Source organism: Muntiacus reevesi, chromosome 9, assembly GCF_963930625.1.
Source record: "Muntiacus reevesi chromosome 9, mMunRee1.1, whole genome shotgun sequence".
Lineage (NCBI taxonomy): Eukaryota > Metazoa > Chordata > Mammalia > Artiodactyla > Cervidae > Muntiacus > Muntiacus reevesi.
Window position 1 is genome coordinate 56,999,083 of NC_089257.1, and position 16,378 is coordinate 57,015,460.

The 16,378-nt window shown below is 49.4% G+C and overlaps 1 protein-coding gene across 4 annotated transcripts in view; it reads right to left on the reverse strand.

The window, feature by feature from the left end:
• ABCC8 (ATP binding cassette subfamily C member 8) overlaps window positions 1-11,313 on the reverse strand; it is a 77,927-nt gene extending 66,614 nt beyond the window's left edge. For all 4 annotated transcript variants that reach the window (XM_065944175.1, XM_065944174.1, XM_065944173.1 and 1 more), the window contains exons 1-4: window positions 11,166-11,313; window positions 9,761-9,902; window positions 6,040-6,161; window positions 353-519 (exon numbers count right to left, since the gene is read on the reverse strand). In XM_065944175.1, coding sequence (XP_065800247.1) covers window positions 353-519; window positions 6,040-6,161; window positions 9,761-9,902; window positions 11,166-11,313 — 579 coding nt within the window. The remainder of the gene's footprint in view (window positions 1-352; window positions 520-6,039; window positions 6,162-9,760; window positions 9,903-11,165) is intronic.
• Window positions 11,314-16,378: the final 5,065 nt, after the last annotated feature.

A 16,378-nucleotide genomic window follows, 5' to 3' on the forward strand; every position in this document is an offset into this window, starting at 1 on the left:
AAATAAAACAAGCCCCCCCACCTCAAAGAGAAAAAAAAAATCAAACTCAGAGAAGCCAGAACCTGAAGTTTTATTTCCTATCAAACCCAGATCCTATAGCCTCAGCTGTCACCTCCTCTCCCCCTGGGAGCCTGGGGTAGAGGGCTGCTGGGCTGGATGGACCGTTCCTCCTGAAACATCCCTCACTGGCCTCAACTCGCCTTTTGAGGACAGGTGAAAGAAGCTGACTCCTTCTAGGACTTGGCTAAGAAGCAGGGTGGCGGTCCACATCCAGGGGCAGGACCCTGGTCAGCAGCCCCGCCCTGGCCCAGGTGTGTCCGCAGGTGGGTGTAGCCCAGGGGGGCCTGCTTACCCTCACCCTGATGACGTTGATCTCCACAAGGAGAAGCATCCCGTAGAGGATCACCAGCAGCCCCGTGAGGCAAAAGCGCAGCTGCGAGAAGCCAATGGCGTGGTCATAGAACTTGACAAACTTGATGGTCTTGGTGATGAAGGCCAGGGTCCAGTAGACTAGCAGGGCTGCCGGGGAGAGGCGAGAGAGCAGGGAGGACGTGGGTGCATATATGTGCATGTGTGTGCACTCACGCGTGCGCAAGTGTGTGCAAGAGGAGAGAAAAGTGTGTCAGGGAGGAGGTGTGCCTGTGGGCAAGCACACTCAGAGTGAGAGATGTCTGTGTGTGTGAATATAAGAGTATATGATTTTGAGACAGTGAAAGTAAAGGTGTTAGTCATTCATTCACGTCTCTTTGCGACCCCATGGACTGTGGCCCACCAGGCTCCTCTGTCCATGGAATTCTCCAGGCAAGAATACTGGAGAGGATTGCCATGCCCTTCTCCAGGGGATCATCCTCACCTAGGGACTGAAACCGGGTCTCTTGCATTGCAGGTAGATTCTTTATTATCTGAGCTACCAGAGAAGCAATGTGCATACATTAAAACATTCATGACAGGCATGTTCAGAGATAATAATAATCCTATAAGTCAAGGTGGTCAGCCAAATTTTCCTTTATAATAAATGAGAAGAAAAATGGTGAAATTATTTCTTGAATTTAGCTAAGTTATAGGCACTGTATCAAATAAGTACTTAAAAAATATTTATCTCATTTATTTCTTACAAAGTCTTGTGAGCAAAGTCCTGCCATCACCCTCTATTAAACAGATAAAGGAATCAGAAAGGTTTAGTAACTGATACAAGGTCACACAGCCATTAAGTGGCATAACCGGGCTAGCCTAATGCCTAATACATGTAGGTTCCACCTTATAATGACTTCCTTGTGGAATCCCCAGTTTGGGAATATCTTAAAGGTCCTTCAATCTAGTCCTTTAATTTTACAGATGAGGAAGCTGAGACCCAGAGAGAGGAGGGGACCTGCCCAAGCTCTCTGCAAGCTAATGCCAGAGGGAGGGTGAGGGCCTAGGTCCCTGGCCCACCTCACCCAGAGCCCACTATGGCATGATGATGCTCTTCAGGGAGCCTGGGGAGTGGGGGATACAAAAAAAAGTGAGTCACATTCCTGTGAGGCAGTGCATATTGTGGTTAGAGCTGGGCCTGTAGCCAGATACACTTGGGCTCAGATTCTGTGACTTAATGGCGACATGATCCTGAGAAAGTAACTTAACCCATCTAGGCTTCAGTTTCCTCATCCATAAATGGGAAAAATAATATTACTACCTCAAAGGTTGTTGTGAGCAATCTATGGAAAGCATTTAGCACAGTGAGCCTGGCACACACTGAGTGCTTTAATATATTTATTATCTCCAGATTTCAGACCTGGGACCATAAATGTCAGAAGCCATTGGTGGATTCTATCCTCTAAATTCCTATCTACTCCATTCAAATCCACCAATAAACCAGCCGGTTTTGGTTTACTGGTGATGACAAAAGAGAGCAGTAATTAAGTCCCCCTTTAGGGAGAGCTTTAGCATAGGTGGTCCTTCCCCTTTACTCCCTAGAGTCATATGGTTTACGATATATGACATATGGGATCTTATATATGATGTAAGGTAAGCCCAAATGCCTGGAGTTGCTGCGGTCTGTCTCAGCCTGGCTCTGGGCTGGGAACTAGGTTGAGACACTGAATTGGGGAGGGCGAATGCCACCTATCTCAGGTCCTGGAGTGAGAGCATCAGGATAGAAGGCAGGAGTGTCTGCTTCTGGCCCCAGCCCTCAAGTCTGGATGCTCTCAGCTGAGTCTGGTCTCCGGGTCACAAGGAATCCCCTAGCTGGAGGCCATACCCCTGCCTCCACACCTATACTCTCCCAATAGACTCTATCCCAGGCACCAGAAGCTCTGGAGGCCTTCGGGAGGGTTTCCTACTGGGACCAAGACCTGTAAATACGTCTCAGATTGGTCTTGCCTCTAATGCTTAACAGACAGGATCTGATTTGATCTTTATAAGAACCCTATGACTTAGCCAGGGACTTACTATTCCTGTCCAGATGGGGAGACTGAGGCTCAGAGAGCCTGAGCGTCTTGTCCAAGGTCACACAGAGAGTTAGTGGTGGACCCAGGACTAAGCCCAGGGGTAATTTCCACAATCCTACCCCACAGTGCTGAGTCCTCAGCCTGTGGCCAGATAGAGCAGTGCCCAGTAAAAGCTTAGGGCTTGTCTGAGAGAACAGGAGAGGGGAAAGAACAGCACAGAGGCTGCTGCTGAGCTTTAAACTCTGAATTCCCCTGAACCTACCACATTGTTAGTCAACTATACTCCAATAGAAAATAAAAAGTTAAAAAAGTAAAGTGATAAAAAAAGCCCCTCTGAATTCTCATTACCTCTACTTCTTCCCTCGCTCTCCTCTCCCTCACCCCCACATCCTACCTATTACCAAATTCTATTTTACTTCCTAATTATCTTGAATCCATCCACTTCTGTCCATCTGGGTGGCCACCTGGGTTGCCACCATCATGTCTCCTCTGGACTACCGTTAGAGATTTCTCATGGTTTCCCTACTTCCCCTCCCGCCCTCCAGAGACCAACACATTTAATAAATTAAGATCTCAATGCACCCATGTTCATAACAGCATAATTTGTAATAGCCAAAAGGTGGAAGCAACTCAACTGCTTATTGATGGATGAATGTATAAATAAAATATGGTATACGTATAAAATATATATATATACAATGGAATGTGTATATACACAATGGAATATATATATATATATATACACACAGAGAGAGACATACACAATGGGAAGTCATTTAGCCTTAAAAAGGAAGAACTTTCTGACACGTGCTACAAATGGGTGAATCTTGAAACTATAAAACAAAGTTAAATGAACTTTAAATGGACAAAATAGTGCACGATTTAACATAAACGAGGTGCCTAAAGTAGCCAAATTCACAGAGACAGAAAGTAGAAAGCCAGCTTTAAAAGGTTGAGGGTAGTTATTGCTTAATGTGTACAGCTATTGTTTAATGGGAAAATGAAAGAGTTTTGGGGATGGATGGTGGTGATATTTATCCAACAAGGTGAAAGCATTGAATGCCACTGAAGTGTACACTTAAAAGTGATTAAAACAAGTTTTATGTTACATATCCTCAATGGCTTCCCATTGTCCTTGGGATAAAGACCAACGCCTGTGGTGTGGCCTTCAAGGTCCTGCCCCGCCTGCCACTCCAGCCTTCACAGCTCAGCTCCCTTCTGCCCGCTGCACTCCAGCACCGCTTCTCCCCCACCCCAGATTTCCTAATGTGCTTTCCTTCTTCTGCCTCTGGGCCTTTGCATATGCTGCTCCTTCATCTGAAGTATTTCCCTGTCCCTTTCCCCAACTCGTTCCTACCTATCCTTCCGTTTTCAACTCAAACATGATGTTCCCATAAAATACCTCCTGATCTCACCCAGGTCCACGAACAAGGTTACTTCTCAGGACACTGTAAGCTGCGTCACGGTTCACCTTTCTACAGGACTCCAGACCTGTGACCAGACAGTAGCCTCCACAGAAGGACAGTTCTTTCTCTAATACTCACTGCCCTGCAGCCCATGGGGTGCATCCTTTTCACTTTTCCCTGTTCTAGAACTTCCGGCTCCGCGGACAGCAAAACTCTACCTAAGGGGAATGGAGGGAGTTAGTCCTTGTTCCTTGGAGAAATTCTGGTCTGTCCAAGGGTGGTAACTTGTGCTTCATTGTTGTTGTTGAGTCACTAAGTCGTATTCAACTCTTTCGACCCCCTGGACGGTAGCCTGCCAGGCTACTCTGTCCATGGAATTTCCCAGGCAAGAACACTGGAGTGGGTTGCCAGTCCCTTCTCCAGGGGATCTTCCCAACCCAGGGATCAAAACTGTACATCTCCTGCATTGGCAGGCAGATTCTTTACTGCTGAGCTAGGGGAAGCCCAATTGGTGCTTTAGGAAGAGAATATTATATGCTTTCTGGAGAATGACAAAATAAACGTGCCAGATGTGCAGATAGGGTGTTTCCAGCGGCACTGGTCAGCCGAGCCTGGCGAATAAGGAGGGGTCTCTATGCATGAGAACCTGCTTCAGACACTGGTGCGGGAGGCTCTCTGAAGCCTGTATTTAACCTGCTGCCCCTCAGTCCCCCAACCACAATCACATGGGGGGCTCTGGGGAGAGGGCATCTCTTGGACGATCCTGATGGAGTGCAGCTTCCACCTTCCCAGGAAGGCAGACCTGAGACTGTCTTGGGAAGCACCCGGTTCCCACTCATGACACCAGGCTATCTCTGGCTTATCCCAGAGAGTTTCAGACTCCAGATGTCAATTAATGCTGTGACTTCTAAAAATCATGGTCTGACTTAATGACACACAGTCTGACCACAGCTAACAGTCAGACGTACAGCCTGGCCTTAGGCATGCAGACCGAGCCCCACACAGAGGAAGGTCTGTGGATTTACACCTCGGGTCCAACACAGTCTGAGGACTTTTAGACACACAGCTTCATTCTTTTTAAGAGCCTGCTTCGGTTCCAGACTCCTGGGTTCTAAACCAGATATTACCCCTTGACTAGCTGGGAAGACTAGTGCAAACCACTTAACTTCTGAGCCTTGGCTCCTGATCTGCAAAAGGGTAATAATGGTACCTCCCTCATAGAGTTGTTGTAAGGATTACATGGAGTTAATACATGTAAAAAGCTTAGGATTGTGCCTGACACATAGGAGGTGTTAATGAGTGTTCACTGTCATTATGTGTAACCTCTGAGTTTAGTGTTCATGTCTGTAGAACGGGGATAGCAACAGTACAAGAGGGAGAGTGTCAGGGGTAAGTGAGATAATGCATGGAGGAAGCTTAGCATTGAGCCTGGCACACAGTACAGTTTCAATAAGGGTCAACAGTCATCACTGTTGTTTCTGCCTGGGACCCCAGCCACATGGTGTCAGAAGGTCTAAGCGGGCACTCCTAAGCGTTGGCAAACCGCAGGCTCTGGTCCTGGGGCCCTTCTCTTTTCTAAAGATTACCTCATCTGGGCTCAAGTTTTACATGCCACCTACTGCCCCAGACCTCCCCTGAGTGCCCAACTTGCCTGTCTGATACTTGAGCTGGCTGTTTCAACTCAGGGTGACTTAAACACCCCAACTCCTGCTCTTTGCCACGTTGGTCAATCACACACTGTTCATGCAGGTGCCCAGGCCCAAAGCCTAGGAGTCTTCTGATCCTCTCCTGGCCCCCGACCTAACCTTCAACCATTCTCCCCGCATTTGCCTTGGCCCACACCAGCTTCTTTGCCAAGTTTGCGCCTATCAGAAGGTCTTTGCACTTGCTTTACCATTTGCATGCAACATCTACCCCCCAAAGTCTGCATGCTCACTCTTACCAGAGGCCTCCTCTGGGCATCCTATAGAGACAGCAACACAACCTTTCCTCTCTACCATTTTCCTTACTCTACTTTCTGTTCTTAGCATCATCACTACTTGTTTGTCTACTGTCTTTGTCTGTACGTCTCCTCCACCAGTCTGGAGGCTCCACAATGGCAGGGATTTTTCTCCACTTCTGAACCTCCAGCGCCTAGAACAGCGCCTGGCACAGGAACAAATCGAAGTCCCTGTTCCCTCCCCCTCTCACCCCTCCCGCTTCCGTACCGATCAGCAGCTTGGGGAAGTTGGAGGTCTCAATGTTGTGATAGTAGACCACAGAGGTGACAGCGGCCATGAACGCCATCCCGGCCGGCATGTACAGGTGGAGATGGCGGGACTCGGTCACCCTGAGAGGAGGGCAAGAGAGAAGGAGAGAGGAGATGTGGGTGAGCTGTGCCATACCCCAACAGAGTAGCCCAGGCCCTGTGTTTAGGGCGCAACATGCAGTGTGGCCTCCACAACACACGAATGGCGGCTATATGTTGGCAGCTCTGCTTGGCAGTACCCCAAACAGGTCTGTTAACTAAGGGGCCCAGGCGTTCACACGGAGATGCTATGAGGGTTTGGCGTTCAGACTTTGAAATTCATGGTCTTCTCTCCCTGGGTTCACGCTTACAGGATCTGGCAGAGGGAAGCTGGCCTTGGCAGTTACAGCTGCAAAGCTTCTAGCCTGCAACCAGAATGCAGAGAAGCTGGGGTCCTGATGCCATCACTAAGCCACCACACCAACTAAAAAAGGTGGCCTCCAGATTTCTTGTTAAATGAGACTGTAAATGTTGATATTCTTCAAGCCTTGATTAGTGGCTAGTCTCAGCACAAGGCCTTCACACTGTTATAGGAGGTACAAGGCAGTCACTAGTGGGGACATTGGGAACAGCCAACACCCTGCCCAGGGTCCTTCAAAACTCTCGCCTCTGTACTCCTTGAAATAACTTTGAAGTGACTTCCTTGGCAGTTCAGTGGCTAAATACCACACTCCCAGGGCAGGGAGCCTGGGCTCGATCCCTGGTCAGGGAACTAGAGCCCACATGCTGCAACTAAGACTGGCACAGACAAAAAAATAGTAAATAAACATTTTTAAAAGAAATACATAGAACATTTTTTAAAAAGAAAGAATTTTGAGGAACTCTGTACCCCTGCATAGATTTTAAGTGACATCTAAAATGTTATTTCATAAGTTTAAATACAGTCTTTGGTTTGCAGTAGAAGGTAGAAATAATAAATATTTTATAAGATAAAATGACAATGAATAACCATAATTGAAATAAGAATTTTATGACACGACTTAAACAGATTTGGCTGCTTTATTGAATAATACATACTGACTTAGAAAACAAATTAGGTAAAAGTTTCTACAGAGCTTTTTCCAGTTTATGCTGGTCTGGGAAAACATTCTACGTTAAGAAAAAAAATTTCTAAATAACCTAAAAACGTTTGGTTGTTCTAAATTCAGAGCACCACAGAGAAATAATTCTTAAAGGAAGACAAGAAGCCCTATAGGTTAGATACCTTAATTAATCACTTTAAGAAGCTTGCATGTATGCTAAGTCACTTCATCTGTGTCTGGCTCTTTGTGTCCCCATGGACTGTGGTTTGCCAGGCTCCTCTGTCCATGAGATTTTCTAGGCAAAAATACTGGAATGGGTTTCCATGCCCTCCTTCAGGGGATCTTCCCTACCGAGGGGTTGAACCCATGTTTCCTGTGTCTCCTGCATTAGCAGGCAGGTTCTTTACCACTAACACCACCTGGGAAGCCCAAATGAGGCTTATACTTGAAGACCACTGCTTTAACACCCCCTCTCTTATCTGCCCTGTAGACTGCTCAGCAAGTCTGTAAACCCAGGGTGGGTGGATTGGGGGTGTCAGAAGGCAGGGACTAAGGCTTCTCCAGTCTGATTCCCTGCCCATGTCCCTCTTTCATACTCACCTGCCCAGGGGTGTAGGCTACAGATGGAAACCAGCAGACACTAGGTGACAAGTGCCCAACTGAGGAGCTGACTCACCCTCTGGGGAGCTGATAGCACTGAGCATAGAGAGGTTTGGGATACAGGTGCTGCCCACACAGGGGGGTCCGCTGAACAGCCAGCAGGAAGGAGTCCCCAGCCAGATTTTTTCCAGTCTCCCACATCCTGGGAGTGTATTATCTGCCCAGGGCTCTGCCACTCTGCACTCTGCATTCTCTCCATGCTCTAAGATCATCCTGGACTCTCCTATGAAGCAGGTCAGGCAAGGATTATGAAGCTCATTTCACAGGTAGAGAAAGTGAGGCCCAGGAAGGCTGGGTGACTTGTCCAAAATCCTACGGCTGATACGCGGCATAGCAGAAACGCTGGTGAAGACCAAGATCTACTTTCTCTACAGATATGATGTTTTCCTCTCCATTGCTTTGTTCCTTATAGCCCAGTGAGTATCTTCTGGCCCCAGGGCTCACAAGGCAGCCCTCCCCTCTCTGGCATTTGCGCTGCTTTGGAAAGGGTGCTGGGATGGAAGGCAGGAGGTAGACTTCTCACCTGCTAGTTATGTGGCAGTATGCATTCTTGTCCTACTCATCCCTTGGGCTTTGGAGGAAGCCCAAAGCAAGCAGTTATCACAGAGATTATCTCTGAAGCCAGGATGCAGTGGGAATGGAGGGTGAGGGAGTATGTGTATCGATGGGGGTGGGGATCCCCGATCCCCTCCCCCAGTCGTCCAACTCCAGAAGCCAGGGTTGGCAGGAGTGGAATCTGAGCATAGTCTAATCCCCGCTTACAGAGGTTGGACTCAGCTATTTAAGCCAAATGCCCACCACCTTCCACCACCCCTTCACCCAGGGAGTCATTCTTCCTTAATGCGATGGCTGCTCACCTCCTCCTTGTCTGCACCCCCAGCTACTGACACACCACTTTCAGCTGCAGTCATCTCTCACCTAGACTACCGCAGTCACCTCCTAGGTGCTGTTTCTGCCTCCAGCTACTCACTGCTGCCACCCTGCCCTCAAGTTCTCACCTCCAAGTGCTGTGCTGATTACATCGCTTCTAAACTGCCTGCAAATTTCAACTCAAACCCTCAGCCTGGCATTGGAAACCTTCCTGGAGAGGCCCTCAGTGTCCAAGTCTCAGCCTTCACAGTTCTGGTGTGTTTCACACTAGCCCCGCTGCACCGCTCCCACCCTCTCCGGAACTCCTCTGCTCCTCGGAACCCTAGTCATCCTTCCAGATTCGGCTCAGAAGCCCCCTCAACCATGAAGCTTGCCCAATCTGCCTTCGTTTATCCTCCCAGAGTACTTACTTGTAAGATTATTTCATTTATTCTCTTAAGGAGTCACTAAGGGTCTATGGAACTTTCTCATGTGCCTTGCACGGTAAATACAAAGATAAATAAAATGCAGCTTCCAGTTCTGAGGCCTTTCTGGCTTAGGGGGAAAGAGTTTGCAAATAGATACAGATGAGAACATACAGTGTGACCTGTGCAGTGGCAGAGGTGTGGAGCGTATGCTGTGAGGCCCTGGGAAAGGTGGGCACGGGGAGAAGGCCTTTGGGAATGAGGCTCGAGACAGGGAAGGCCAGCTGTGAGGAACCTGGGTACCAGGCTAAGCACTTGGGACCTTGAAAACAACTGGGAGCCAAGGAAAGGTCTCAAGCAAGAGTGATTTTTTGCCCTGAGAAGGTAACTCCAACAGCCTGTGAGGGAGGCTGAGTATATCCACAGAAGCTACGGTACTCTAATAAATTCTAGGATTATTTCACTGGGTCTTGATGTGCAGATCTGGGTAGGGTATGATTCTCCAAGTGTCCAGTGCCTGGCACAGAGAGCTCGGCACACAGATGTTAGGTAAACGGTTGCTGAATTTATTAGCAAATGAAACCATATCGACTCATGGGGTAAAGGTGAGCTGGGGTCTCCTTGGGCCTTTCGGGAGGCACCCTGGAAGAGATCCTCTCTCTTCGGCCCTCTGAGAGCCACTCACCCATCAGACAGGATGCCCTCCGCGATCTCACACACCAGGACGAAGAGCAGCATGAAGGTCAGGATCCAGCGCAGGTTGTGCCCAGGGAAGTGGAGCCATGTGCTGTGGTGAATGTGCACCTTGGAGCTCTGACTGCCCCATCCTGCAAGGAGACGGGGAAGAGGCGGGGAGCCTGGCTCACCTGGAGGAGGCTTCCTGAACCCCAGGAAGGTGCTTAGGCACTGGGCCCATGGTGGGGTGAGGAGTGTACCCAGGACAGTGCCCCAGTCTGTTCACTTGAACTAAATGTCTTTGCATGAAGCCCAGACCCACGGAGGCCCACATGTGTGGGTACCCATTTTATATCTGGCTTTTCATGTGACAAACTACAGCGTAAATAAACCATCTGGTTTAGAGCAACAGTGTAAATGCTGGTACAATTTTTGATGTATCTGTGAGCATAGTTTCCTTCCTATTTCTAATTGTCTTTGTCAGTAACTAGCAACTTTTTGCTTCTGCAGCATCCTCCTCTTTTTAATTCTGTGAGAATGTTTCCTTTCTTCCCAAAAGCTGTGTATGAATGTTAAGATTTGCTTTTTTTCTTAATTAGAGGGAATTAACAGGTTTTGGGGGAATCATGGGACACCCTGTGAGTTGACAGAGCTTGTGAAATTCGAGGTCTTGGAGAGACATACAGGGAACCCCAGGAAAGAGGCACTGAAAACCTCCCGGGCGGTTCCGCCCAGCTCTGCAGAGGGTTTTCAAACAGGACTCTGGGGGCCTCCGGGTCGCTGCTAAGTCGGATGGGCTCTGCACTGATGGAGCCTGAGAAGTTGCACTCTAGGCACACGCGCGCCCGGATGGGGTTGGCTGGGGAAGCGGAGCCTCTTCTCGCTCAGGGCGAGTGGGATCCCAGGATCTCCGGAGACTGCTGACCACCACTGTCCGGCTCAGCCGAGGGCTCGCAGGGCCTCCATCCCAGCCTCCGAGGCGCAGGCTGCTCTCCTCCGGGCCCCAGTGGCGGCTGACATGAGGGTGCCCTGGGGGAGGGGTGACCCGGCTCCCTACCTAGCGCCTCTGAGAGTACAGCCCGACCCCCTCCCGACCTTTCCAGCGCGGACAGAGACCCCCTGCCTTCCCCTTTCTCCATTCCGGCTCGAGCCCTGCGGTGGCAAAACTTGGGGGTCCTCTGGGTCAGGAGCTTCCGTTGTGGTTGGTGAGGTTTCAGGGACATCCCAGTGGTGAGGGCTGCGCGGAGGTGCGAGCGCAGGGACCGAGGGGCATCACACAGAGCAGGGGAACCCCGGAGGGAGGCGAGCGGCGATCGCCCGCCCGCAAGGGGACACCAAGAGCGGCAGGACGCAGCGCCTCCTCCTCCCTCCCGGCCTCGCCCTCCCCTCCTCCGCCGCTCGCCCCGAGCGCTCACCGATGAAGAGGATGGGGAAGGTGATGAAGAGCAGGAAGACGTGCGGCACCACGTTGAGCGCGTCCACGAAGCAACCGTTGTTGAGGACGCCCTGGTCCACCCGGTAGGCGGCCGAGTGGTTCTCGCTGCCGCAGAAGGCCAGGGGCATGGCGGCGCCGGCGCGGGCTCCTGCTCGGGCTGCGGCTGCAGCTGGCTCCACGCGCCTCGCGCGCTCTGTCCCCTGTAGCTCCGCGGCCGGGCCTGGCCGCCAGGCCCCCGCCCCCACCCCGCGGGCCCCGCCCCGCCGGCGCTCCCGCGCCCCCACCCCCACCTCCCTGCTCCGCTACCTGCGGGGCCCCGGGGGGCGGCGGGGAGCCAGACCCGCCCGGCCGCGCTGGGACCGGGAGTTTCAGCTGCGGCGCCCAAACGAGGTGCTGTGCGGGGGGCCGCCTGGTGGGTACCCCGCTGCGCGCGCGCGCGAGGGCATGGGAGAAGGCAGGCTGGCTGGCTGGGTGGGTGGGTGGGTCCGCTTGATTCTGGGTGGGAGGCTGAGGGGTGCAGAAGAGAGGAGGGTCCTCGTGTGTCCGGAGTGAGTGCGATAGGAGTCTCACTGCCCTGGGTCTGAAATGTGGGCTCACCTGGCCTGGTGCTGATGGGTGAAGTTAGATCTAAGGGTCCTGCTGGAGGCAGAGTGGGACAAATCCCACCCCATATGAATAGGAAAAGCCTTGAAAAACAATATCTAGGGGGACAGTTCGATTGTTTTCAAAAGTCCTTCCAGGGGTTGGATGTTCAGAGGTGCCTCATAGCCTATCCCACTCTTTCACAAAGGGCATCTCCCAATACTCCTGCTAAATGCAGGTTATAATGCCTCCCATTTTTCTGGTGAGGAAACTGAGGCTCAGGGAGTTTACATGACTGACCCTAGGTCTCACTGCATCCAGTGAAGGCAATGGAAGGCAGCCAAGAGAGATGGAAAGATAATGTCACCCTAAGCTGTATCCTTGGTGCCTCAATGGTAAAGAATCTGCCTGCCAATGCAAGAGACACAGGAGACTTGGGTTCGATCCTTGGTTGGGGATGATCCTTTGGAATAGGAAATGGCAACCCACTCTAGTATTCTTGCCTGGGAAATCCTGTGGAGAGAGGAGCATGGCAGGCTGTAGTTCATGGGGTCACAAAGAGTCGGACATGACTGAGTGAGCGTGCACACAACCTGTTTCCTTAACCTGACACACACAGCTTAAGGAGTTCAAGAACTCTTAAGCTTGTGAAATTGTAGAGACAATATTATGCCTTTTTGGAAAAATTCTCATAGGTCTATGGGAAAAAAACAGTTTATGTCCTATGAAGAAAGATGAAAAAGGGAATTTTGGTTTAGATTTTAGAAGAATTTTCTGAGTTAGAGGTTTGCAACATAAATGTATGTATTCTCAGGGGGAGATGGGGCGTCATCAAGGAAGCTCTCTTCAGTCCCTTTCCCTCTGAGCCTCTCTGAGCGTGTTCTGAGGCTACTTTGAGGCTCAGAGCCTTTACAGAACACTGTCGGGCAGGGCCTCAGCTCTGCCTCAGGCCTTGAGAGAGGCCAGGGCAGAGCCAGGCACCGGAGCAGAAGGCAGGTGGGGCTGAGTGAAGAGCTGAGGCAAGGCAGGAGATCAGAGTCCGAAGTCCTTGGACAGTCTCTGACTTTGGGGAATCTCCATGAGGCTGAAAGAGGCCTGCAGTATTACCCAAAATAGTGAAAACCTGGTGGCGGTAAATGTCCAGAACCAGTGAAAGGAGTTAATTAACAAGGGTGAAGGCAGTCACTGAAAAAGTGATTGCTGAGTGCATGTATGTAACCAAGTGGGAAAAGCTTGTGAGACAATATCAGATGAGAAATCAAGAAATAAAATTGTATGTTTCCTTTGATTATAGTCATGTTAAATATGTATATTTGAATGCAAGCCTGCAGGGGTAGCTCAGACTTGGAAATGGCTGTTAGGTTAGGGTGGTGTATAGTGTACATTAGCTGCTGTTGCTGTGCTGATTCTTATTGTTATTACCATTCTCTTTCTGTAAGAACAAAACAACTATGTTTCAAAGAGATATGATGTGCCCTTGGTCCCCTTAACAAGATTGTTTTTAAGATTTTATTTTTGACTCCCAAGCTTTTCTTTTCACACTTTCTGCTGCCATTTTGGGGACTTCCTTAGTGGTCCAGTAGTTAAATCTTCACATTTCAATGCAGAGGGTGCAGGTTCGATCCCTGGCTGGGGAGCTAAGATCCCACAGGCCTTGTTGCCAAACAAACCAAAACATAAAACAAAGGCAATATTATTGAAGTAACAAGTTCAATAAAGACTTTAAAAATGGTCCACGTAAAAAAAAATCTTAAAAAAAAACCCCAGCAACTTTTTGTTGTCATTTTGTTTTTGTAGTTATAATTTCAGTTTTTCACACTTTCAGCAATGCTATTTTACCTTTCAGTAGTAGTAATATTTTGTTGTTGTTGTTGAGTCACTCAGTCTTGTCTGACTCTTTTTGACCCCATGGACTGCGGCATGCCAGGCTTCCCTGTCCTTCACCAGAGAATATATATGTGTATTCCAGTAGCACTATTACCAGTGGAGATATAGGTGTGTTTAAAAGACAAGTCCCCAGTTCTGGCTCTACTGCTGTGAGTTATGTCACAGAGGACAAGTCACTGTTCTGTGTTTAACTTTCCTCTTTTCTAAATGGGGAAGATAATGATACAGACCCCAGAGGATTAAAATGAGGTCACAGGCATACATGTGCTATGTTAGCCTGGAAGATGGTCCTGGCTACTTCATGCTCTGGGGGCTCCCCCATGGGACCCCATCAGTCAATGAGGGTTATCCAGTGGCCTTTCCCTTCCTTGCACTCAGCACACAGCGCCCAGCATAACCCACATACTTGCTTCTTCTAGGTCATTTGAGATAAACAAAAAGCCTGCTCTAACCCAAACTGGGGAGCTTCCCAGCTGACATTAATAGTAAAGAATCTGGTTGAAATGCAGGAGACACGGGTTTGATCCCTGGGTCAGGAAGATCCCCTGGAAGAGGACATGGCAACCTACTCCAGTGTTCTTGCTTGTTAATCCCATGGAAAGAGGAACCTGGCAGGCTACAGTTCAAAGGGTCGCAAAGAGTTGGACATGACTGAAGCGACTTAGCATACAACCCAAGCTGGACCCAAATATACAGGACAATTAAGGGATCACTCACTGGGACTAAGAGAGTGTTGGGTCTAGAGGCTAGAAGGGGTATCATGTTTGCCATCTCTAATACAAACCTACTGCATGATAGGCAATTTCCACCCTTCCCTACACCTAGCTTTCTAGTGAGGATACGCATCCCACTGCCTGTCATGTGACTGTATTATCTTGAAAAGTGTGGAGCTAGGGGACTTCCCTGGTGGTCCAGTGGCTGAGACTCTGTGCTTCCAATGCAGGGGGCCCGGTTGGATCCTTGGTCAGGGAACTAAATCTCACATGCCTCAACTAAGAGTTTGCATGCCACAGCTAAGACCCAGCATAGCCAAATAAATAAATTTTTTTAAGAAGTGTGGAACTGGATGCATAAAGAGGCATGAAAAGACTTCTGCTATAACATGGATTGTAATCTTGAAAACACCCAAATGTTCATCAATAGAGGGCTAGTGAAAGCAAAACCAAAAAACAAACAGACAATATCATAATTCCATGCTGTGGGATACTGCGAGGCAAATACAGAGAATGAAGTAGGGTTATGTACAGAGATGTGGAAAGATGTCCAAGGCATAGATATAGAGCAGTCTGTGCATGCGGCATGAACCCATTTTATTTCTGCAACAGAAACAGACAGGGAGCTGCAATGTCTCTATGGGGAGGCACTGGATCTCAAGCTTTTCCACCTCTAAAGATGCTGGCTCGATTAGATCTATAGCAGGCTTGAAGCAAGGGTATTCCCTTTTGAGAATTCTCAGCCTTCCTCAGAGTAGAATGGAAAACCTGGGAAGGATTTTGCGACCTGGATTCTTGAGCTCAAAGGGCTCACCAGATTAACACAGCTGCAGGTAGAGATCCTCCCTCGCTTTGTGTACAGCGAGAGGAAACCTGGGCACGAGGCTTCAAAAAACTTCCTTCTAGCTGTGATGTTGTTCATGCTTTAGTGCCCTGACTCAGGTGTGTCAGTAACCTGACAGAGGGAGTCATCAAGATGATAATGGTGACATAGAAGAGAAGGAGGATATTTCAAGAAATTAACCCTTTCAGTAACCCCAATCAATAGTGTGATGGTTAAAAACAAACAAAACCAAAAATGGTATTATCCATGCTATGCAGTAAGTACAAAGAGTAAAGTAGGCCTATCCGTGCATGCGTGCTAAGTCACTCAGTTGTGTCCGACTCTTTGCGACCCTGTGGACTGTAGCCCACCAGGCTCCTCTGTCCATGGAATTCTCCAGGCAAGAACACTGGAGTGGGTTGCCATGCCCTCCTGCAAGGCATCTTCTCGACCCAGGGATCCAACCTCCTTCTCTTAAGTCTCCTGCACTACGAGGCCAGTTCTTTACCTCTAGCGCCACCTGGAAAGCCCCATGGCTATCCAAACCGACTTGGAAAGATATTTTCCCCTGCCCCCAATTCTCCCTTCAGGCAGATGATTGTGAAGGAAATTCCAGGCGGAGAACAGACAACAGATATATCAAAGAGAGAGAAACTCTTGAAACCAGGAACCTGCGCTGCTTGCCTGCTGCACACACACATGTGTGTGTGTGTGTTTCTGTAGGGTGGGGTGGAGGGGTGGATAACCATACAGCAAGCGAAAGGCTAGGTGTCAGTTGTGCCAGAAAAATCCACACAAGAGCCATTTTGAAGGAAGATTTCCTTGCCTCAGAGCAGGGGCACCAGACTGGCAGTGGCAGGGGACCCTCTGCCATCCTTGCTTGGGTGGATGCTGCAGAAACCAGAGGAACCCTCTCCAGTGTCTTGGCACCACATAACTGGGGAGGTGGGGAAGGAACTCCAAGAAAACCCAGGGTTAACATTTTCTGCCAGCCTGGAAGGGATAGAGGTCCGAAATAGAAATTAAATAAGTTTTTGTTCTTGCCCACTTAAGCTTTGGTCCAAGATCACCCTCACCATAGTAACACAAGCCAGAGGATGACTCCATGCATGGCTTGGTTTCTCTACACACTTGAGGACAAGCCCATCCTCTCATTGTATTCCCAAAAGATCCGGCTCCCCAGTACCT